A 25,372-nucleotide genomic window follows, 5' to 3' on the forward strand; every position below is an offset into this window, starting at 1 on the left:
TCAACAAAAACAACCGTCTAATCAGCCCAAATGATTCTGTGGGTCTGCAGCACAGAGAGCGACGCCACTGACTGGCTAAAATTACCTTCTGCTGTCGGGAGTATTGTACTAATTTAACCCTTATCACAGGCATGACGCAAAAGGCAAGGCAATTAATTTGCAAAGCAGCTTCCGAATGCCAAAGGTGACTCTAAATGCTGTGTAAGCGGCATAAAAATAAAAGTACTTCAAGATTGCACTTAAAATAAACGAGAGGGGAAAGTTGTCTATTCAATTACAGCTCAAAGTAACAGAACATAAAGATTGAAGAGCTAATAAACTAATAAATAAAGGTTTGACTCGCGTTCCAAAGGCTCTTTACATGCAAAGCAGACCCCAGTTATTTAATGTATCGCACCACATGATGGAGCATGTTGAAGCTCACACTAGGAGGCAGTTACGCATCTATAGTGCTGCTGACCTTAATCCAGTTATACGTGGAGGCAACCAACATAAAACAAAGTGCAACACAGACTCTAAACAGAAAAGACTAGGCTCAGATTTTGGCGCCTGGACAACAGACACTTACATGAGCCTGAGTCTGTATTAACAGTTCGAGTCCCTCCTGGTGTTAACACAGTGTTTCCTTGCTGTTCCATGATGGAGGCACAGAAACACGAAGAGGACATTTGGTACCAACAAGACGAAGAAATACCCACTTGATTTTTCACTTTGTTTTTACTGAAATATCTTTTTAATTTTGACTGAATATGAACTTCCTGAAGTCTCTGTAGTTGCAAGAGTGAACACATGACTAATAATCTTCATAAACTAGAAACTGTCAGTTGTGTGAGTGTTTAGTGCAGATTAAACACAATAGCTTTGTGTGATATTCAGAGAGTTGTTGACTTTGGACAGAGTTTCCTCTTTTTTCCATCTCTAATTTCCAAATCGTAGCTAATCAGCTGCAGGCTCCAGCTCCATATTTATCTAATGGGATTGAGAGTGGTATTGATCATCCGACTCCTGGCAAGAAAACAAATGAGGTTTTTTTTCTCCTCCAAAAATGACAAACTTAACCTTTACAAGCAAGATCTGTCTGAGGCCAGTATGGACATGAGGAGAGAACAGAGTGACCAGCACTATTTTCAATGCAAATGTGGGCATGTGAACGTGAAAATCTGTGAGTCATTCACTGATAACAACCAAACCTCATAAACCAGCTCCACCTTCATAAGCCCGAAGGATTATGGGCAAAAAAACACTGGGTGAACACGATTTCCTCTAATCACGTTACACAACATACAGTGTATAGGCTTTTTGTTACCTCTCGCTGTTAAAGGCGCCTGCCAACATGTCATGCTGCCATGTGCCGCCTCGGAGATACAATATAAACGGAAGTTGAATCTCTCTCTCTCTCTCTCTGTCTGTCTCTGTCTCTGTCTCTGTCTCTCTCTCTCTCTCTCTCTCTCTCGCTCTCTCTCTCCCTATCTCTCCCTCTCCCTCACCCTCTCTCTCTGCTGTGGAGTATTTAGGACAAGGTGTCGATTTCAAACCATTGGAAAGCTGTTTTTCTTGTAACCACCTCTGACATTCATAATTAATTGTGATTTAATGTACATTTAGACAGTTCCAACATGTGGAGAGCAGAGAAGCGGCCGGGTGCTGGTGAGGAGCTGGTGGTGAGCTGTGTGGATGTCAGATGGAGGCATTGTGCTGCCATGAAGGTGACCTTGTGGATCAATCTAAGGTCTATAAATGGACGTGTCAGTGCTGCGCTCTTACGGTTCTTTCTCCGAAATATATGAACGACTGTGTGGCAAACGAAAATAAAATAAACAACTGAAGAATTACGACACAATTACAAAAAAAATCATTGTAATGGAAACATTAGAACACAATGAACCCTTCAATCAATAATTCACCAGGAGTAAAGTGTGAATATACAATAGCAAGAATGTCAGTCTGTGCAACAATCACCAAATACAAGCAATTACCGTATGCAAATAACCTGCAGCAGTATGCACATTAATGCATTTAGCTCAAACATGTTTGTGTTTTTCCCCACATACACACACACGCACACACACACACACACACACACACACACACACACACACACACACACACACACGCACACATACACACACACACACACAACCCTCGACATGTTCTCCTCTAATCCCTTTCCTCATTCATGTTCCTCCATCTCTCTCATACTCTCTTCATAAAATGGCTCTTGAATTAGGGAGATCAGAGGAAGGTATCTGGACCTTAAAATAGCTCCTATTTGCATGAATGTTTCATGGACGCTTTCTCTTCCATCTTGTGCCGTCCATCTTGTGGGTTTAGTGGAAGATGTGTGATTTCCTTTACCACGACCTTGCTATCATTCTGGCATGAACAAGAAGTGAGGGAACATTGTATTTTTGGATACGTGCAAACGGCTGGGACGTGTCATGGTGGATCTAGAGTGAATTACACATTGAATGTCTGAATACCTCATACCTGATGTGTGATAATGAGTGGGATGTGGGCGATGGTGATGAACTGTGTTAATAATGTCTCATTCGTGTCTTAAAGGCCTGATCAATGACATGAACTATTAATAACAGGTATACAGGCATCTCCTTAATTCTGAAATTAAATTTAGGCCCTTACGTTGGCTTGGATGCTTCTGCCTGGTCGGTCTGGAGTTTCTCGCCTCCCTCCACCTCCATGGTGCAGTAGACGATCCTGTTCGGAGCCAGAGACTTCAACCCCACCACTTCCATGATCACCACCTGGGAAGCACAGATGCCTCAGTGAAGGTTGTCGATGAAGAGTGATTCATCTCTTAGAAAATAGGTTATAGAGGAAAGCTGCTTATGGGTTTATTCTACTACATCAAATCTTAAACATAATCCTAAATCACCAGGGGTGGTGGTTATGACGAAACTGTAAATTGTTAGGAGGACAAACCATCCACCAGATCCACTGATGTCTTCATGGCACCGATCTATAGTTTGACTGTCGCTGTTTGCATATGGTTTATCGGTCCTGTCATCTTACAGATGCACGCTCAATTAGCAGCAGTAAACGAAGACATTAAGAAACATAAACATGAATTGGTACTGTATGTGAATAATTTTTGTCAAAATGAGTAAAATTAGATTTAATCTAAAACTGCTAGATTTAATTTATAGCTAATAATTTACAATATCACTAAAAATGACCTAAACATACACGATAGTCCCACACGATTGTCTCTGAGCCTCGTCATGATACCAATATTTCTCGTATAGCGGGATCGAAAATGCTGAAGGATTTCTGTTCTAACTTGCAGCTGATTCCAGCTCGACTCTCTGAAGGATTCCCAGGTCTGTCGCTGAGGGATTTCTGGCGGCTGCTGCAAGCCAATCAGTTGGAAAGTAAACAAACTTGAAAATTAGGCTTCACCGGAACACCACAGACTTACCACCTCACACAGAAACCTAATTGCCACTATTGTGCAAATAATCGCAGCATTCAAAATCCGCGTTGTGTGCCCACATCTGTGTTGAGGAACAGAAAAATAGTGTCATATTCATGCACACTGTGTGCCTCCCGATTCTGAATTAGCACTGCATCATAAGGCATGAGGTGTGATGGCTCCCTGTTCGGTGGTGATAGCTCATCTCAGACATGCTGATAACGAGATGACTCACGTTCCCCGTTAAAGAGCAGGTGAACGGGTTTTTGTGTGTCTGTGTGTGTGTGCGTGCGTGCGTGCATGTGTGTGTGAGTCTGTCAGTCTGTTCTTCACACAACATCTGTTCAGGCCCCTGGTACAGGTCTGTGATATGTTTCTATACTTAGTCTGGAGCTGACGAGGAGTTGACGACAGCTCTGATTTACGAGTTATTTGAGTTTGGATTTTCTAATGGGAGAATGTTCGCTCCATGTGGCTAGAGACAGAAATCCGGAGAAATTCGTCAGAATGGTTACAACCTTGAACTGCAATGAGTTATTTTACATTCACGTGACCGCTCTATAGCTTCATTCCTCGGGCACGGTACCTCCAGAGTGAAGGACAGAACCACATCGGACTTGGACAGGGTGTTCTCGTCCTCCTGGCCCATGTCGATGATGGAGGTGTTGTGTCCCCGTTTCATCTTCTGGATTTTAAACTCTCCCCCCTTGGACACGGGCATGCTCTCCAGATTGGCCATCAGCTGATTCACTGAAGACTTGAGCTCCTCGATGTACATGGCTTCCATCTCTTTAGACACGAACTTGGGGAATTTACCGCCCTGTGGACAGAACCGGAGAAGAGTCAGCACTGAACCAAAGCCTCGATGACAAGAAGTAAATGATTCAGCTTCTAAAATCCAAGTTATTATTAGATATTATTATTATTAATTAATTGTAAAAGATATAAAATAAATATTGGCAAATATGCATTCTACAAAAAAACAGTCTGTTCCTTTGTGGGTGGCAGCTCACACTTGATGCCACACCATATTCGTGACATATTAAGTATACGACAAAGCATATTAGAAACAATCCTGAGTCCCCCGCAGACTCTGACTCACCCTGGCAATATGGTCCGCCATCTGAAGACGACCATCCAACTCCCTCCTGATCTGTGCAGCCTGCTCATCCAGGTTGTCCAGCTATTGATAAACACAGAGGAGGCGGTCAATGAGGTCGCAATGCTTGAATACAGTCAGGGGCCAGGGGCAAGGGGCCAAGGTCAAAGGTCGACCTCATCTCCCAGCCATGTTTATCACTCCACCTTATGCCAACACATGAATCTAATTACCATATCAATTTTGTTGGTAACACATAATGACATATTTTTGGCTTTTGTTACAATATTTACAAATGTACATATGAAATTCATACATATGTGCAGCTCCTTGTGACCTTCACAGTAATGAGCCAGTTTTAAAAGAGGGATGTTTATATTTTCATCCTAAGAAATTTGCTAAATAATTTATAAAATCCAATTTAATTACTTAAATTATAAGAAATGTATTGAAGCCACTGTTTGTATGACAGGTTGTAGTTGCTGTGAAGGGAAAGAGGAGGATTTCAGGTCGCTGCTACAAGGGCAAAATGTTAACAGAGTGAGTAATGGATGTGCAACAATTTCGTACATTGATGGAGGTAATTTACAGGCGCCCTGAAAACTTAGTGGCCTCTGGAGGCACTATTAAGCAATGCTTTGATGACTGGGTCCCAGTTGGTGTAACGTCAACCCCGATATTGGTTTCACACATAGACTGTTTATAAAGATGGACGACATGACATCTCCCGAGAGCAAAGCCAAACCATCTCGATGGCCACTTGGAGGTCGGCTGCGGTAAAGGTCAATGGATACAACTTATCGAAGTTGTAATACACTCTCACACAAATGTTTGTGACTGATTAGTGATGGGTCGAGCACGTGTATCAACAAGACCTCATTACCACGGCTATGGTTTCACACTATTCAACCAAACTATTGGTGGAGGGATAACATGCAACAAAGTTTAGCAATGTGCCTGTAAAGAAAGGGAAGAAGACCGAAAGCTAGCAAACATGGATGAAAAAAATTAAGCAGCAAATGTTTATTGAGAAAAGAAATGCATTCAATGTGTTCATTATAGCAGACGCCAGTATACACGGTCGGTACAGCCTGTCCATGGGTTAAGAATCATCAGAGTGTTAAACGTCATTGAAAACTACAGTAGTAATTAGTGAGAAATACTGAATGTAAAATGCACCAAACAGCTTTAAGTTTAACTTTAAAGTAAAAGACAAAAACCGAGATTAGCAGCGGTTGCTGTCAAGGCAAAATCCAAAAGGGGTTGTGACTGGTTCTGATGGGAATGGTACAGCCGAGCATAAAAAAGGCCAATCAGAGTTTGTCTACAATCATAGCAGCATGGTGCGGCACATTATAAGATCGAAATTAAAATCAAAAGGAACTTCCTCCCTCCCTCACCACGCAGCCATCACCATAGAGATGTTCTTTTCATTTTTTTCCTTGTTGAGTGTTTGAAAATTCTCTCTTTTCAGCAGCAGAACAAAAATTCATCTTTCTGACATGGTTGGTTAGAGAGAAGAAATATAAAGATCGTATCTGTAAATGAAGGCGTTGAAACAATTTCAAAGTTTTAGCATAATTAAAGGGACAAAAACCGTGAAAATGTAATTTAAAAACTGCTGGCATCGGACAATTTCAGCCCCTGGGCAAGGATGCCGGACATCTGTTAGCCTGGGTTTTGCCCTGGAGTAATGAAAAGCAGAAGAATTCAGGGTTCTCTCACATCAATAATGAATGAGAGTTTTACATTAGCTGACACAAGGAAATAGAAGAGAGGGGCTGATGTCTCTCTCTGGCGCTCCTGTGCTTCACTCCCTCAGTTATTCTCTCAGATATACGGCCCAGCTCTTGTCGGGCTCGATGCTGTGACTCACCAGTCAACGCCACATCCTCTCTGACGACCGCAGACTCATTGAGACATATCTGCGAGCAGTCGTACCTGGGGAGTCGCAAACCTGTTCTCTGAGTCTTTACTGACAAATATGATCAACGTGGCCTCGCCCCTCACATCGATACATTTCAAAATCCTTGAGATCTACAAATCAGTTACAAGCAGCTGGTGGACAAACGTTTCTGCGGAAGAAAATATGAAGACATTTAAGCCATTGGCTACTTAGTTTTTATAAGATACAAACTTTTAGTTTTGATTTGAGTTATCTCCTAGTTTGAGGAAGTAGACAGAACGTTTATTTGAATACAAAGCAGCAGCAAATGTCATTTATAAAATTGTAGGTTTTGTGTTTCTGTTGCATTAAATTGCTCTTCTCATAAACTTAAGATGCCCTGAAAGGCAACAATGATTTGATGTTTGTTTTTTTGCCTGGCTAGTTTGGGAAGGATAAGATCAAACTTTCTCCATCTCTCAACGTCTGTCTAACTGATGATTCACAGTGCTGATCTCCTGCTGTTGGGCCGAGTGCCAGAACTGACCTCTCTGTGCACTATGGTATTTCACTCTCCTATTACATCGAAAGGCCTTGTCTTTTAGGTTTGGCTTAATTGATTCTCTGCCCTTCCAACAATCCTTTTAAAGAGAGAAGGAGCTGGAGTCTCGTTGCAGCCGTTAAGAGCACAAGCTCCGGCTGAGATCAGGTACCAAACAGGATATGGAGGAGGTAAACAATAACACGTGTCGGGGGATCTGTTTATTGATTGACTTCAAAACCGCAGTCTTGCTCATACAGATCATTTTTGTTAAAATCATTGTCTTGAATCCAGATGTTTTTCTCTGGTATGAACTCTTCCCGCTTTACCAATTTCTGGAAATGGCTCTGTTGATCATCCCGGACGTTACGAAGTGATGTCAACCAGACGGCCTCTTAAGGAGATGACAGTTAGTGTGAACCGTCAAGTCTGGTGTATTACCAGTGGTGGCCACTGAGCAGCCACCCCGCAACATAACCCAGAGTTCCTGTTTAGTAGAGCAGATAATCAGAATGTGCCACCAGCTGCAGAAGAAACGCAGCACAGTAGAACTCAGCACTGTGCCGCCACGCAGCGAGGCTGAAACACTGCTGATCATCCTGTGGTGGGAGGTCTCACAAGCAGGAGGGGTTCTTATTTTTTTTTTCTTGTCGTGTCCAGTTGTGGAAAAAATAGATTTAACCACAACCATAACTGTGACACACAGTGATTGCCTTCCTGACTGAGCTGTGCTTGAGCAGCCTCTTCTCCCCTGCTGCTGGCGATCCGTGCTGCCTGTCAAAACACTCCGAGCTCTGGGCCCGGTCGGACTGCAGTGCCAGCAATCCTGAAACAACTGTCAGTGCCATGCCTGGAAATCCAGCCGCTTGGCTGTCGCTGACTGACGCTGAGCTTCTTCTGTCATCTATGTGTGTGTGTGTGTGTGTGTGTGTGTGTGTGTCGGTGTGTGTGTGTGTGTGTGTGTGTGTGTGTGTCCCAATCTCACTAAACACAACCGACCTAAATCTATATGCGTCCAGGTAAAATTTCAAGACTGCACAATTGTCAGCAATACCTCAGAACTTAAATTTAATACTGAGGCGGCTCATCTACAAAATGCCTAACGTGAGAGGAGTGACTCTGACGCAGGTAATCTGAAGGGGGAGGGGGCCGGTGTCTGCTCTTACTTCCGACTCTGCCTTGACAGGAGAGAAACGCACAGGCGGTTCTGTCTGTGGGAGGAAGTAGCACCGGAGGTCAGTGTGCAGGTTAACTAATAGCCACCCCCTGCTGAGCCCCACAGCACACCCCAATCTGCACAGGCCCACCACGACAGAAAGGTCACTGCTGTCAGTAGCCCACAGGCTGATATAGGTGGACACGCAATCCCATTTGAAATAAATCTGGCAAAAAGGTGAGTTTCCCTCTTTGTTACCAGAGCTGACAGCCGAATGCAGCTTAATAAAGGTGACACTGCCCCAGTGCTGGCCAAGCTGACAGCAGGTTCAAGGTGACAGAGGAGAAGCAGGTGGGTAGTTAACTGCCCAGCTGATGACAGATTCCCCGGTGGATGCTGGGACATAACAAGCAGACATCACAGCCGACCAGGGGTGGATTCTTGTCGAGAACAAAGACTGGGCGGGCAGAACTAGATTGGCGCTGCATGGGACCTGGAGGAGTCGAAGCAGCTGGTCTATATTTAGATCTGCTGCGTGTGTGTGTATTAGAAAAGTGCACAATGTGAGAAAACGCTTCTCTTTTGTGAGTTTGGAGACATTCAAGGCATGCTAATTACAAAATGTGCTTGTGTGTACTTTCAAAATCATCTTTCACTATGTTACAGTGAAACAAAGACCTAATGGCCATTAAAGTGACGGCTGAAGTAAAGTGGGGAGGCGCTCGGTGTTACAGATCTGTCTTTGAAGGTTTTGGGATTCTTACTGACGTTCTGCAACTTCAAAGTTTAAAGCCTAAACTGTGCTGACGAAGTAACAAGTTAAGTTTAGAGTTGAGTGCAATGGTCGGACCGCATTTCCTTCAATACACACACACACAGCATAGAGTCCTCCTTTTACCAAACCCACGGTGACTGCATCAGCCATTATGGTTGAAGGTAGAAGGTTTTTCTTCTTCACTGACTCAGTTGATCTCTCCCTGTCGTTCTTGTCCTCTCATCAACAGAGTTTGGATCTCTCATTGGCTGTCCCCCCTCGCCAACCTCTTCCTGTCTCTTAATTATCATCTACTGACCTCTTTAACTTTACAGCAAAATGTGATGGGGTGTTTTCAGCAGGAGGAGGGCAGGTAGGGAGAGACCAACTGAGCCGGCGAAAAGGAAAAATTACTACTTTTAAACCCCAATGGCGAATGCAGTACCCGTGCCAGAGGACTATACTAACCCCAGCCCTAACCCTAACCCTCATGATTAAAATGCACTTGTGAATGCTTCCACATTCAATTTTACCTTGAACCTATTGAAAAATATTCACAACTATTTGACCTGAATGTGACAGGTCCAAAACCTCTGGCATTGGCGAAAATAGCTCATGGCCACTGACTCTTTTTCTCCTCATAATAAACATTATCTCAATTTAAAACCAAGCAGGTTCCATCTAGCTTCCCCCTGCATTTCAGCACCACTGCCTTTTCAGCCTAGAGGTAGCCGGGCATAGCAAATGCTTTCACCCTCTCCCTGTCTGTGTGCAGTGAAGAGGCTCCATTACCAAATTATATCAGATAGAGGCTCAACCAGGAAGAGCTCAGGCCTCATTTCCAAACTAACAGTGGCTGACAAGACAAATTAAAGAGAAGAAGAGGGAGTTTCATCAAAGCCTGAAAGAGGGAAAGTGGATTTGAATATGGTCTGTCAGTCTGGGAGGCCCACAGGCCCTGCTTTATGATTGTAGGGGTAAAGTCTCATTCCGAGGAGCCTCCGCCTTACTTTGACGTATCAAGGGTTCGGTTATTTACTCAGCCGCTTGAGATTAAGGAATAATTTTAGTGGGAATATCTGCTGATGTGACAAAAAAATCAGTGATTTAAACCCTCAGCATTACATACTGTAAATAAGGGTTAAGGTTACTGGCGCTGAAACCATAAGTCAATTAGGTGATACGTTGATGGACAGAAAATAGATCATTTTAATTTTGATGATTGATTAAATGTTCCTACATATCTAATGGTAAATGGATTTGATTATCATTTCTTATTTGATGCATGTCAACCTAAAGCACAAGCTGTATAAAACATGCTACTACAGGTCGATACATGTAGATATCAAATATCTTTTTTTCCCTGTAAAGTGTCAACTAGATTATTTTGGGATTTGTGTTTTATTGATGTGTGTTGTGGTGTCCTGTCATTTTAGTTTGTTAATTTCAGTCTGTGTGTTTTCTATTTCCTGTTTTATTTTGTAGCCTTGCTCTCACTGTCTTGTTTCAGCTTCTCGGTGTCTCACTTCCTGTCTTCGATTGTGCTCTCCAATCCTCATGTGTTTCACCTGGTGTAATTGCCCCGGCCGTCCTGCTGTGTATTTAAGCCTCTGTTTCCCTTTGTCTGGTGTCGGGTTGCACTCGTTGTTTTCTCCACACGTCGAGAGAGATGGTTTGTTTGTTTGTTCCTGCGGTTTCGACCAGCTCCTTCTGCTTCCTCATTCCTTGTTCTCAGTGCGCCTTGGCGCCAGTGTTACTTTTGTTAGTGTTCTTGTTTTGTTTTTGTCTTGTTAAAAGACGTTTTTGTATATTAAATCCCCTTTTTGTTATAACCTTTGCATCCTGGGTCCATCTCCTCCCTCAAACCGTAACAGTGTGTCACTGTAAGCATCATAAATGCTTTTTCAAGATCCTGTTAGAATGTGGTAAATGTCATCCGGTGCGGGGGGTGCGGAGTGTGCTGCACTACTACTAACTAGATATTCTTTTGTTAAAGAACATTGGAGAAGCAGAATATCTTGTTTGTCCACTTTTTCCCTTGACAGTCTGAAACTAAACAAACAAACGTTTGCCAGACTCTCAATCACAAATCTTTTCCCTCCTATGACGGTCGGCAACACATGATGGTTCTGGCAGTGTAGACACCGAACGCTTCCTTACAGTTGTTTGGTCACTCTTGGTGTCTCCACAGCCCCAAAAAACCTCTGCAGCCATTAGGGAGCCGAGTGTGTTCAGAGTCTGGCTGGAACAGCTGCTGGCCGCACCAATCAGTCTTACTCATTTCCAGGATCTGCTCTTACTTCAGCAGGAGACAGAAATAGACCAGCGCTTGCTTTTTGCTGTTTAGATGTAACTACAAATAATGGAAATACTCCCCAAAAAAGCTAAATGAAAAAAAAAAATAACCTGGCCTCTGAATTTCAGCCAGTCAATGAAAACCTTTCATCAAATCCCAGAAGCCCTGAGCCTCTCCTTTAAGCGTGGATTTGATCATTTAGGGAGAGATGTTCAAATCCACCATTAGTACTCTGAGAGCGAGAGCGAGTGAAAAGAGAAGGACGACTCCATGAACAGCTGAGAGAGCAACTGGATGAAATGATACATGTTATTTCTCTGTTCCAAATCTGTATTATCTGTGTATTACTTCCCAGTATTACTCTGTACACACTAACACACACATCTGCAACACCAGTGCCTTCATGATGCTGTATTGTTCTATGTTTTTCAGCAGCTCTGTATTGCTCAGTGTGGCTTGTGTTCAGGGACATGGTTTTACCTCCTGCATGCAGATTTCTGACCCTCCACTAACATCTCTGCTGCCAGCACATGGATAAAAAACTAGGTTAAGCATCTTCAAAGACTTGGTTATGCATACTGGATCTGGAGGCTGTGGCGATGTATTGCACCACAGCATTAGAGGCATCAGACTAATGAAGACTGCAAAGAACAGAGCCAGTATCGATCTCTGCCAACAGAGACATTTGAACAATACCGAACAATCTAATTTGTTGAACAGCACCTCTTGCCATATGCACACATTAGCAACTGATGAAAGAGGGATGACGCTGGTTCCAAGGAAACTCAGCATTTTAAAGTCATTGGCTCCCAAAAGGGGTGTTCACTAGATTTAAATGTAGTGAAGAGGTAAGGGTTTTTTTATACATTAAATGATGAGCAGATGTAAATGTGGAGGCTTCCTCCAAATCCTGCCATGATAAGACTTTTAATCAAGCTCCTGAAGGAGGAATAGATTAGTGCTGCTTTCAGCATTCCCCTTAGAGAGCAGTAAGGCAGTGAAGACAGAAAGGGAAGGAGAGTTATGTCTGACAGAAGCACCCCAGTGCCCACTAATATATAAACAATGAAGTATTGCTGGCATGTTATCAGAAGACATATCTTTTAACTTAGACAGATACCATAGATAACAATTTTGAGTTTAATACTAATATCACTAAAGGACCAAATACAGTTTTTACAACACATTTAACAGTTTATTTTGAAAATGTTTAGATAATGTATCTGATGAATGTAAATAAGTTTGATTGCAGTTAACTCAAGTGGACAGTTTGGTCGTTGGGTCACCTCTGAACTCTGTGGGTTAAATGTGGAGGTGGCCAAAAAAAGGTGAGGATGGAATGACCCAAATGATACTGACTCCAATACCTTCTCTTAACTGTAGATCCTCTGATCTGATTCTCCCATTTCCAAAATGTATCCTTTATCTCTGACTGGTAGAGGCTAATTGGACTGTTTTTTATAGTCATGGTAAAATCAGGCCAAGGTTTGACCGACTGAATTAATTAATTTTGTAATGACATTGTCAAAGAAACATACATTGATTATGTAATGACGATACCCCATTCACTCAATAAGCCCAGTCTGAGTGCTGATACTGATCCGATACATTAGATTAGTGCATCTCAGGGTGGAGCTTAATAGCCAGTCTGGGGTCAACTTCAGGCAAAACGCAGGATCTACAGATTATAACCTGCAGCACATGTAATAGCTGTTGGGAACCGGACGTTGTGGTGTCTGTTGGAAATATTCACTAAAGACTGAATGCTGTTTTTGATGGAAATGCCCTGTTGGCTTGAGGAACTCACCTGGCAGGCCTGGTAAAGCAGCTGGTGCTCAAACTTTTTGATGCCGAGGATATTTTGGAACATCTCGTACAGCTGGTCCTTGCTGAGGATTAGTTCGGACGCGGCGCTCGCGGTCATGCGTTGCTGTGCCTTGCGTGGATCTTCGTCACCGCGGTAGATGGTGTCAAACTTGGCCATCCAGGAGCTGAGGACCGTCTCCTTGCTCAGGCCGTCGATCTCTGGAAGGCTGCGCACTCGCTTCTCAATGTGCCTCTTGAACACTTCCCTGAAATCATTTGCCGAGAAGCCACCACTCTGGACCATTTTAGCCACACGGTCACTCTTCAGGAACACCTACATTGTGAGAGACCAATGTCAATAACTGTAGTTGAGCAAGAGTTAAAACATTCACAGAAAAGAAGCACTTCTTTTAAATGAGCAATGATGATAATGAGACTTCTGGATAGACTCATAGTTACAGCTCATTGCCAAGAAAGCTTTGCTGCAATTTCCCTCAAACAGTGAATGTCTTTCTTCGTCAGCAAAAGGAAACCGTTACGTTGTTTTTCTGTTGAATAAAAAACATTAAAGAGTATGCAAGGCTGTGACTCAACAAGGCCGAGACTGCTCTCTGTCCCCTGCTACTGACAGACTGACTGACAGAGACAGTCACGGCCATATTGTCACAGCATCAAGTGAAGTAACCACCAGAGCTGACGGTTTTGTCACTCTGACAGTCACATTTTGTTCTCAGCATCCATTATGGCTAAAAAGAAACAACTACTGTGGTGAAACATTACGGTACATTGGTACATTATCCTTGTCATTGGGTGTATGTCTCAGGGGATAACAAAAGCGCGCAGCTGAAATGAGTAAGATCTCAAGTCAGTCTTTTGGTTTCAGTCCACAGCATGAGGAACATTTTTGTTCATACATAATGTCACTAATAGTCATGGCTGTCACTGTTTCAATAAAGAGGCCACTTTAATTGGATGAGGAAATTAGTATGAATTAAAAAATTTGTATTAATTAAATATGTTTGGAGATAAGTGGAAGACACACTGTGGACGAGGTGCTAATTTATCTAAGAGAAGAAAAAGTTGAAAAACATATAATTTTATTGAAGTTTTTCAAGTTAAAATGTGGCCAAAGAATCTGTTATTCCACAATCGTCAGTGTGCTAATAAAGTCTGGCAAAGACACTTCTTCAAAACGAGAAGTGGGCCACATTGATTTCTCGTGTTGACCATTATTCTTATCTTCAGCATATTTTCCAGGATGTTTTACACAGCTTCTGTCACACAAGTGCAATAATAAATATCATTATAGCTGCATTTAATGGAAAGTACTTCAAAACATAATTGTTTCAACAGCCGCTGTCACAAGTCTGAGACAACATTAAAAAAGGATATATTATACAGCTCATCTCGAAGGGAGGGCCTTTAACACCCAGGAACACATATTCTACTGGCATTTATAACTTTATAGTAAAAGTTGACGGGAAACATAGGCAGAGCTACAAAGCGAATTATGGTTATGTCATATTCCATGTTTCATAAACGTATCTTCACACGGCTAGTCACTTTAAGAAATGTGTTCATGTAGATTTTGGTAAGACTCATTATGTTCCATGACACTTCCGCTCCTCACTTTCACTCGAGCCTCCTTTGCAGTATGTGAGCATCATATACAAGTTTGGATACACAGAGTATATTAAAGCCTTCATCATGTTAATTTTTAAAACCCACACTCTTAGTTCTTATCATAATCATTTTACCCTCCCAGCTTTAACTGCTAGTATATTTCACATTTACATTAAATATTAGAAACTACGTAGGGGTCATGCTGTAATTAACTTCCACTGCAGTCTCTACGTGTTTCCTGATGGGTCCAATCTCAGACTTCAGTTTTTCATAATGGCTTTGCTTGTTTTTTCCATCAGGGATTTGGCCTTTAACGTACCCCGCTATCTGCCGGGTCTTTTGTACTGTATGCTTCATAATAATGACTTTTTCATCTGCAGATTGAATAGTGAGGTTGGAAAAGATGGCTGTGTCAGCCACCCGACCTGACTCATAATTTGTGCAGTGAAGAGCTTCATCCTTCATTTTACCACTCAGTCGTCTGAATAAAAGCATTCAGACATGGAAAGCAAGAGACTGGGGTTCTTTTTAGACTGAAAGCTGTCCGTTTCCTGTTGTAAATGTGCTGAAAAGGTTGGGCAGAGGATATGATGCATAGACGACAGTGCTATTTATAACACATGTGTGCTATCTAGGTGTGAATGGCAGCAGCATTTTTATAGACAGGCATGCACACGTATGAATGACGTAAAAGCACGAGGCACTTGGTGACTAATTTGAAAGCATCACGTCCCCAGACAACAAAATGGTTGACTGTGATTGTGCTGTTACTGTTATGGCGAGTTGGTACCTCGTGAAAGCTCTGCACAGCGTTAATGAATGCTTCATCAGCCACAATTTGTGTATCGCCGTTGAGGAAGGCCTGGAAACGATCCTTGGTCTGCTGAAGCTGCTGCTTGGTTATCTGTGGGAGCAAGAGCAGATAGGAGAGAGTGTCAACAGATACACATGTGAGTTTAAGCAGTAGGAATATAAGATCCATTCTGAATGGGTCATTCTGGCCATGGGGTATAAGCAGAGCAGTCCAAAAATCTGTTTCTGACAGTCAAGCTCACAACACCTCTGAATGCAAGCCACAGGTCATCCTCACCAAGTGATCCAAATCACACCAACTGGCTGTTCTCACTGTGCATCTCAATAACAAGGTCCTCCCTTAATCCCCGAGCTCCTCGTGCTTTCATGTTGAAACAGGTCCAACACCTCTGCTGACTGCATCTGTTTGAGTCAAAGAGACTGACTGAAGGTGAGAGCAATACTAAGATTGAAGCTTTGCCTTGTCGATACAAAGCCTGCACGATGGCAACCAGTGTCCCTAAAGGCTGGTCAATCTTACTATCCTGTTTACCATCACACGTGATTTAAACCCCAGAGGTAGCTGTATTCTTCTGCTCGGAGGATACCCCTCCCGAGCCTGAGCTGAGCAATCCACAAGCCCGACCAAAACCTACTCAACTACAAATGGCTCTGGTGGACCTTGTAAGTCACGGTCCGATGGAGCCAAAATAACAACATCAACCGCACACAGACACGATGCCTCTGTAACAGCCCCCAAAAGGAAATTTTCCAGGCCTCAGCTGTGCTTGGATATCCTGTACATGAATGTTACAGGCGAGGTAAAAAAGTTCATATATATATATATATTCCATATACTTTTTTAAATGTTAGATATTTGTTCTCCATTTGTCTCAATCCTTACTCTGGTCTTTAGGTTATTGTCTCTATGGTTATTGTGTCAGTGACCAAACAGTCAATAAACTGATGATCTCCCTTTGACAGCTGCCTTCACTTTTACCGTCCAGGCTGTTGTGGATATCAAACATGCTCAAGGACCTGCTGGTACCGTGTGTCCGTGAGCATCAGCCTCGCTTTGCAAGTGACAGACTTTAGTGTAGGAGTGTGATGGAAAAGTACCACATATCATGTGCCTGTGAGGCAATCTCAACACCATCTGCGTGTCCATCATATCACCCCGACCCTGTTCCAGTAATGTTCAGAAAACAAGGTTCATCTAAAATAACATGTATCTGTCAGCGCCAAAGTGCCTGATTTTGGTCTAATAGGAAATCTTTATGAAGGTGTATACAAAACACACATATTAGATTTTGAGAGACACAAAGACAAAGTGACGATCTCCACCTTGCTGTCAATGAAAGCAAAACAAATACAAATTTAATTTTAATATCACTGCTTTTTCAGCCAATTCATGATTTTTCTGGTACAGCAAATGTCAGCATGATAAACCACTCAGTGTCCAAACATGAAAGATCCACATACAACACACAACAGAACATCAACATCATTACTTGTGCTTCTCCTTCAAGATTTTCAATCTATTCACCTTGGCAACATCTCGATGTAAGATTAAATGGAAAGCGTGAAACATCCCTGCTATGTTCTAATCGACCACAGTGTTCTAGGAACATCCTGAGGCAGGAGATGTTACTGTTAACAACAGTAGACAAATCAGTCGGGTCTATGGAGACACTCGGAGGCTGAAGTCAACTTACTCATTCCTGTCCACTCGCCTGTCAATTTCTGATGGAGCGAGGAACCAGCTCACTGAGACAGTCTAATGCAACAGTCCTGCAATAAATCATATCTTCGTTAAGGTGGAAATATTCATTATTTTACCCAATAAACTTGCTTTGGATTATCTTTTTTCGTAATGTACATGATGCAATGGTCGAAATCCCTGTGATACATGTCATGATTGAGTCTCTAATGTAGAGACTTGTGTTAATTAATGAGACCGTGCTTTATTTTCCCCTGGAGAATGCATTATTAAATTCGGAAATAGCAATAATTCTAAGTGAAATTATCGCATTTTGTGTGTTGTGTTGTTTTGAGAGTTTGTTGACTTTCCGCTGTCTACAGTGCATTGTACGCCTGCACAGATTGATCATGTGTGAGCATGTGCCTACACATTTATTTACCTCCTTTATTTACCAGTTTTACTTGTTTACAAAAAGGGAAAAGGTCCAAATCCAAAAATATTTTCATATTACATTCACATGTTTTTCCTTTTTTATTAATATTTTTTAGTTACAATGCATTTTTTTTAGTTTTTACTTCAAGGTAAACATGCTAAACATTGCATTCCCAAAATTTGACCAGCAGTGGTAACTATAATGCTCTGATTTTATAAGTCTTGGTTAATGGACCTTGATAAGCTTGACTTTGTTATGAATATACTGACAGATTTTTGTTATTGATTTAATGCATCAAAAAACAAATATTACTGGTTTGCCATAACAGAGGAACAGAGCAGAACAGAAAGAGCTCAGTTTGGTAGTGTTTTGTATTTAGGGTTAGGGTTTGTTTCTTCCCAAATTTAGAGGTTAAATACATGTGTTGAATCAATGAACTGATGTATGCTGTGTGTACAGTTTGGTCACAACCTGCAAAAGAAATTGAGCAATTGCTAAATGAATCAATTGACAGAAAAAATTTCAAACTTCTCATTCTTAACCGTACCATATATGATGTTAAACCAATAGCTTCAGCTGTGGAGCGCAGCCATTTGTGAGACAATGGTAATTCTACTCTGCTTTTTTTTATTTATTGATTAATCATTGAGTGTGTGAGCTGACACTATAGCACAAAGCAGGAAACCAGTGAAAACATGTCCACTTCTTAACCAGACCACAGTTCAACCACATTAAGTATTTAAGACTTTCAACGCTGCGTCAGTTTTATATCATTGCTGATTAGAGAACTGTGCTGATTAGTAGCCAAGTTGATGGATGACAGGAAATGCCTCCATTTTCATCAGTATTACTAAACTCCCAAGACGTACTTTCCTGCTTTGCTGGTATTGATTGTCTCTCTGTGGCTCTTATCAAGATTGCACTGTTACAACTGTGATTCATTGGCTTGCAATGAAGTAGGCAGTGACATTAATCACCCTTCACATATCAATAGAAGAGATGTGCTCACTGCATTGGCTTGATGTACAGTAACTTCATTACAGCTCAAAATGACTATGGATTAGAGTTTATAGTTCGACCATGTGGCTGAAACAATATTGGCGTCACTGTGAAATATTTAATGATCAAGAATCTTTCATCTAAAAACTTGCCTTGTAATAAATGATAAGCATTTTTGTAGTTGAGGCAAGGAAAGGCAATTTTTTTTATAAAGCACCTCCGTAAACAGAGGAAGGTTCAAGGTCCCTTATTTTTCAAATAATGACATAAAACTGTAATTGTCTATGTGATGCCCATTGATAAACATAACGTAAGGTCGATAAACAGACATGTAGTAAAAATCGTTCAGCTTCAACTACAATTTCAAAGTATCTGTGCTGCATCTTAAAACCCACTGAGCCTTTAACCAAGGTCCATGGTATTAAGCCCCCTCAGGCACTTATCTTGTAAAACGTAAGCTGCCTTTAGTGATTCTTCAGTGAACTGAAAAAGATTTCTACATATTGCCCCGTTTGTCACAGTTTTTTTTATTCTGGAGTGCAGAAAGAAGTCCTTGTCTTTGGCACAAACGGATAATCCAGTCTGTCATCTACGACTTGACAGATACTCCCAAAAAAATTTCACAGCTGTCGGTCACCACCTATAATGTAATGATGGTGGGGGGGATGGTTACATTTGAGATATTGTAAAGACTATTCAGGGATAAAGGTGGGGTTTTAATATTACTGAGTCCACTAATAAGTTGTGGTCGACTCGTGTTGTGGGGACCTTTATCAGTTTATACACTGACTTTATGAGGACACAACGCAAATACCTATAATTTACATTTTTTATAAAATTTCAAGCTGAAGAAATTTAGACATGTGTGTGTGTGGGTGTGTGAATAGTAAGAAAACATGCATTTGTTATATAATCACCATTTGACACCAGAGAAAGGAGCCAGACACTAAACCAGAAGGTTACATAAATACACAATAATTATATTTAATGATTCTCTTCATATTATCCTTATTCTTATATCTCGCAAATTGTTTCCTCAGCATAGTTTGATTAGTTTTCAGCGTATTGGCTGTAGAGAAATGATGAGAGCAGTAATTAGTTAATTGAATGCAGTATAAACTGAGGCTACTATGCAATACAGCGCAGTGAGGCCGCTCCTCTGCTGACTCACTATTAAGCTTTCCCTGGAAGTTACATAACATCTAAAAGGCAAGTTAAATTAAGGCGTTTTCCAAAATTAAATGGCTCCAAATTAAATTGCTAGTTTTCAGTGGTGGGCAGTTGGTAAATACACTTCATCCATAAAAGCACTGAGGAAACATCCAAATGGAGCCAAAAAACGTGCACGGCTATATAAAAGGGAGAAATGTGTGTAATGCACTGTTCAGGTTTATGTGGAGGGTAAACTTTCATGCAGTGAAATAGATAACGCCCAAACTGAACCCTCTTATTGTGTTTAAATCTGTTTGCTCAGGAAAGAGTTGTTTCCAATGCTGATGTTGGTTTTCAGCAAACACAGAATGGTTGGATCCCCTCTCTAGACAAAGCACACTTTGCTCGTGTTGCAGATGACACCACCGGCCCACATCTGAACAAACAGCAAACCCGGGCGCGGCAGAGAGCGCTGCATGACAGCTGCCCAAAATCCACCAGCAACAAGCGTCATCAAACACCAAACGGCAGCATCATCCGGCGACTGTGGTCATAAAAGTACAATTATACAAAGACAGATGCACACGCTATTATCCCCAAACCATACACGCTCACACAGCTTTGTCCTGAAGAAACAAATGCACACACACACACACACACGCACACACACACACACACACATGGCATTGTGTCAGTAAACACCACCCGACCGGGGTCGTAAACAGCCAGGTGTGCACTCTGCAGACTTAGCCAGACTCACAAACCGGGAACTCTCACTCTGTATAACCAGTCTCCACGCTGTTGTCATATTCAGGAGCTGTGGCCCCGCTGATACATAGAGGAGAACACAGTGTTCACAACCAGCTAAGCCCCTTCTTGCAACAGTCATCCATTATCACACCACCAACTCACTGGCAGCTGCCGCACAGCTCAACTGGTTTCGTCGTTATGCTCATTCAGTTACTGGGGAGAAAAGCCTACGCAACGTCAACGGCACCGACACAGGGAAGATGAAATCAATGGGACAATTTGCATTAATTTGGTCCAAAATAATAAAATCAATCTCGTCCATTACATTGCTTTGCATGTTGGACACTGACAAATTGAGATTCCTTATGTGGTAGTGTGCTCTGTCTGTTGCTTATTGAGATTCCAACATTTTAATATAAAGACTTTATGTAATCGTGTTTAAAATATAAACATTATGTATAATGCTAATAAAGCAGCACAGAACAAACCCAATGATACTGCTTTATTAGCATTTTATAGTTGACCATTGTGTATTTGTCTGAAACCCCATCCAGCGACGTGCATCGCAAACTGTCTGTAGGTTCATGCTAAGAACTTGTGCAAATAAAAATAATCAAATAAATAATTCATGCATTGTTTCAATGAAGCAAACTTTTCAAATGTCGCTGCATGCAGCTCCTTAAATATGAGATTTCAAAGCTTCTCCATATTGGAGATAGGTCTTGATGAGAATTGATGTTGAACTCTTAGTCAGACAAGACCTCAGCTTGAGCCACATTTAATGATTGAGCAATTGAAATGAAAAGCGCAACAGATTTTTTACATAATTGACAAAATTGTTAGTCACAGCTTTTATTTGTAGCTTATGAATAGCATTTCTCCTAAATTTAAAAGGACACTTTTGTGCCAATTTCTTTAAAATCTAATTATAGCACAGCTCATTCACATGAAAGCCCAACAGATCGCTGACTGTTCTTAGCTAAATGATGCTGTATAGATGTTTAAGCTCCGATATTAAAAATAACAACTTAGAAAAGGCAAACCTTGAAATTATATATGAAAAGGAAAAATATCTTATAATGTTTTCGAAAAAAAATTGTGACTCAGCTTTGGCTCAAAATAAAAAGTCCATACCCTGTACTGCACTGCTGCAACTGTGGAGGATACAAACTGACTGTGGGTTGGTATCTGTGTCCTTAACTGGTGCATTACCCTCATCAAGACTCTAAAGAAATAAATCCTGGGCTGCTAACCTTCCATCACAAATCACTTCTTTCCCTGTCTTGTCAATATATATCTCACTCACTCTATTTATTCCTGTGTGCTGGTCTGTTGGTCTTAGTGGGCACTCAGTAAGGTTTGTATCTCTGTTGAAGATGTAGTGACTGTCGATCAAACATATTACATCCATCCGACTTGCTTTTTACGTCAGTATTTAGAAAATAAATTGACGGGGAATATTTAAAGAACCACTGTGTAGGATTTTTTGGCTTCGAGCTGCGGGACTGCAGAGCTAACGTAAAACTCCTCCCCTCTAAACTCCCTTCCAAAGCAAGTAGGAGAACCTCCAATGGCCTTCAGGTGAGGTAGAAACGCAAAAGACCCCCGGCCCCTCGAGAGCCGCTGTTTGGTTTGCTCTAATCTAGGCTCTTGTAGAAATACGGCAAACTCCAGGCAAGAGGTTCCCTATGTAGATACCAACGGTCTATATTAAGTGCAAGAAATGATACAATGCTTAGTTTTGAGGTCATTGTACATGAACGAATACACACCACAATTATTTCATTTCTGCCAGTAGATCCCTGTAGCTCAGACGATGATGTGTTTTTTTTTGTTTGATAAGGGGGACGGGGGGGGGGGGGGGGGCTGGGGTTGTGCAGTGGCTCTGTTTAAAGGGCATGGCTCACAACAGGTAACAGTCATAATAACTCAGGGGAGAAACTTTGAGTCTGTGAGGCAAACGTCCTCACGGCTGCACCCGGCTGCTGTTCTGTATGACTCAGTGAGAGTCATCAGCGGAAGAGGGAAAGAGAGCGGTCCAACAGAGCCGAGCGGTAATGATCCGGCTACAGCTCTTACCTCTGTCTCTTTCTTTAATATGGAAAGCCAGCGCCGCTAATCTCTTTTCCCATTCAAACCCGGAGTGATTTTCCCCTTTGAAGCAATCTCTCATATGGTTCGCCGCAACAGCACAAACGCATTCATGGCGCTCACCAAAACCAACCGCCTGCCTCCACAGACACAGAGGAGATGATGTGCAGCCTCACATTGTGTAAAGACACAGAAGTTCTCTTGATTCATTTGTCAGTGTAGTCGCGGGTACTGTTCAGACAAGAGCACACTGATCAATGCGAGGTTGCTCCCACCGTCCACCGGTTTCAGCTACTACTCAAAAACCAAGTTTTAAATACACATGTTAATACGAACATCTGGATGGAGGTCAACCGTCTTCCAAGATGATTCATTTCAATTAGAGCTTAAATAGTCTATTAATCAATCACTTGATTAACTGATTTATTCAAGCGAAAAGCCCAAACTGTTAATGCTTGATGGTTTTACTAACGCTCTATAGAGTTAAATTCCATAGTTTTGGTTCATACAGTGCATCAGACAAAAAAAGCAGTTTTAAGAGAATTTTTCACAAGCTTTTGTTTTTTTATCTTGACCAGAATGATTGTTAGAAAATAAAATTAAATGTCCAAACCGTGCCACTATAAAACCACATTTAAATTCCCTTCATCCCGATTTGATTAGTATCTGCAGAGTGCACACATTTTTCAATACTGGTTCCCTAAATGTGCCAGATTTTTTTTTCCATCAAGATCATCCATTATGATGACTGTTACCATCCGACAGACAATTTGAAAACAAAACCTCCTCGGTGCGAAAAAAAAAAATCCCTAATAAACCTCAGACGCAGGCCTGATTCTTTTGTAAAGGTTGATCAGGACCATCACGATCAAGGTGATGATGTATCTGCATTTTCAACTTTGCCAACCAGAGCTGCAGATAGCCTAGATCTATTTTTACCCTTTTTTTCGGAGTTTAACCAAATACCAGCATTGGGAGCAGGGATTATATTCTACACAGCAATAAAAAGAAAATGACAGGAGCTCTGCAGATTAATTCGTTCCAATCCATGCATACATTCTGAGGACACGTCCACTGTCCTCATCCAGACAATTCTTCTTCATGTCCGAGGACAGTGTCCCTCAGTGTAAAGGTTGAACTGTAGACGCTTCACACTTGTCTTTACCCAAATTATGTTGGAGCTTTGTGCAAGAGACACGATTACATAGACTATGTGGGTTCTACTGTTATTAATAAGTACATACTGTGCTGGAGAGAAACAACTCCGGGTACGAGGTTTTCTAGAGCAGGATCTAGAAGCTAGATCAGAAACATCTTTGCGCCTCATGAGGAATAAACAACGCTTCCTTCACACTCTGACTCCTGAACGGCGACAGACAGAGACTCTGCACTGTAAGATTTGCATTTCGGTTGGCCTTTGTGCGGGTAGCTGCGCCCTAAATATCAGGTCACACCACTGAATTATTTAAACACGTAAACATCATCACTCAATTTTGTCCCGACTGTGATTGTCGCTCTCGAACTAGTCGAACCTTTAGGAAAAGAAGCTGATCATATTATGACACAGAATAAAAGAGAGTCTTAGCTTTCCCTCTCGGTTTATAAGCAGAGGGAGACGCTTCAGTCTGGAATCTGTGATACGGTGCACGCTGCTGCACAGACCGTGGGTGAGGGGGGGTATGACGCCTGCTGCTTTTCAGCTGTCATCCCTTTGGAATCAACTTGCATAGTCGCACCGTGGACGAACACCTTTATTCTTGATGTAAGTGGCGCTAATACACGCCTCACATCTGCGACAGGAGAGACAAACATTTTCGAAACCAGCTTTCGAACGCTGATTGGCATTTTATCGGCAAATCTGAGCTCGCCTTTCACACAAATGGCTGTATTTCAGGCAGAATGCCATTTAAAAGTGTGAAATAATAATTTGAAGGATTCAGTTCTCCAGCTCTCCATTCACTGCCCCTCTCTTCATGAACTTAATGAGCTCCGGCTGTTCAGTCTCAGTCCTCTGTGTCTACAGGTTCATCAGCCAGACGGAGAGTAGTCCTGGAAAATGACCTCAATGTCTTTCAAGGAAGAGACGAGAGGGAGGAGACAATGCACAGGTCAGTGACATAAGAGCTGTCGTCAATACACATTATCATTTATTAAATCATGCACTCTACACACATCGCTGCTGCACACACACTGGAGCTTATTCCCTATTATTTATTGATGCCTCTTCCAGTGATGTCAGTTCCCTCTCTCTTTGTTTCCTTGCACATATATATCGGCATCATCTGTCCATTATCGAAAAGTTCGAAAACGCTCCAGCCCCCACAGAATCATAATGTATTGACATAATTGTAATGACATAACAGATGTATTGACATTCATCGGCAGCAAATATTTGATAATCATGTCTATGCATGCTCTTGCCTGTATGACAACCTGCCCAGCTCTTCCTTAGTGTTAATGTGGTTTTCCTCGTGTCTCGAGTGATGCGATCTGCTGATGACTTCACCATTAACCTCTAATCACAGTTTAATTAATATTGTTCATCAACAATTTAACTAATTTACCAAAACAAATGGCAAATTAGTGGAGATAACACCCATGCCCTTACTATCAACATCCTTGTTTACAGATCTGTTACAAATACACTGTGTCATCAACAGTTTTTGCATTTAATACTGTTATTCTGGTTTATATCTAAATTAAATGAAATTAATCTGAATCCATATAGACCCGTCTCAGCACTGAACACCAACGATGCCGTCTGCATCCATTTCAGTCACTTCACATTCGTATCCTGCTGCACAGTTCACAGCTCCTCTCCCTCAGAGTGTCGGGGGCATAATGTATGGTGTTAAAGAGCCGA

The 25,372-nt window shown here is 41.8% G+C and overlaps 1 protein-coding gene across 10 annotated transcripts in view; it reads right to left on the minus strand.

The window, feature by feature from the left end:
• The window catches only part of cadpsb (Ca2+-dependent activator protein for secretion b), a 60,528-nt gene that overhangs the window by 31,034 nt on the left and 4,122 nt on the right, over window positions 1-25,372 (minus strand). For all 10 annotated transcript variants that reach the window (XM_062402902.1, XM_062402892.1, XM_062402921.1 and 7 more), the window contains exons 2-6: window positions 15,381-15,494; window positions 12,969-13,301; window positions 4,533-4,613; window positions 4,017-4,250; window positions 2,641-2,762 (exon numbers count right to left, since the gene is read on the minus strand). In XM_062402902.1, the coding sequence (XP_062258886.1) occupies window positions 2,641-2,762; window positions 4,017-4,250; window positions 4,533-4,613; window positions 12,969-13,301; window positions 15,381-15,494 (884 nt within the window). The remainder of the gene's footprint in view (window positions 1-2,640; window positions 2,763-4,016; window positions 4,251-4,532; window positions 4,614-12,968; window positions 13,302-15,380; window positions 15,495-25,372) is intronic.

This window comes from Platichthys flesus, chromosome 2, assembly GCF_949316205.1.
Source record: "Platichthys flesus chromosome 2, fPlaFle2.1, whole genome shotgun sequence".
Lineage (NCBI taxonomy): Eukaryota > Metazoa > Chordata > Actinopteri > Pleuronectiformes > Pleuronectidae > Platichthys > Platichthys flesus.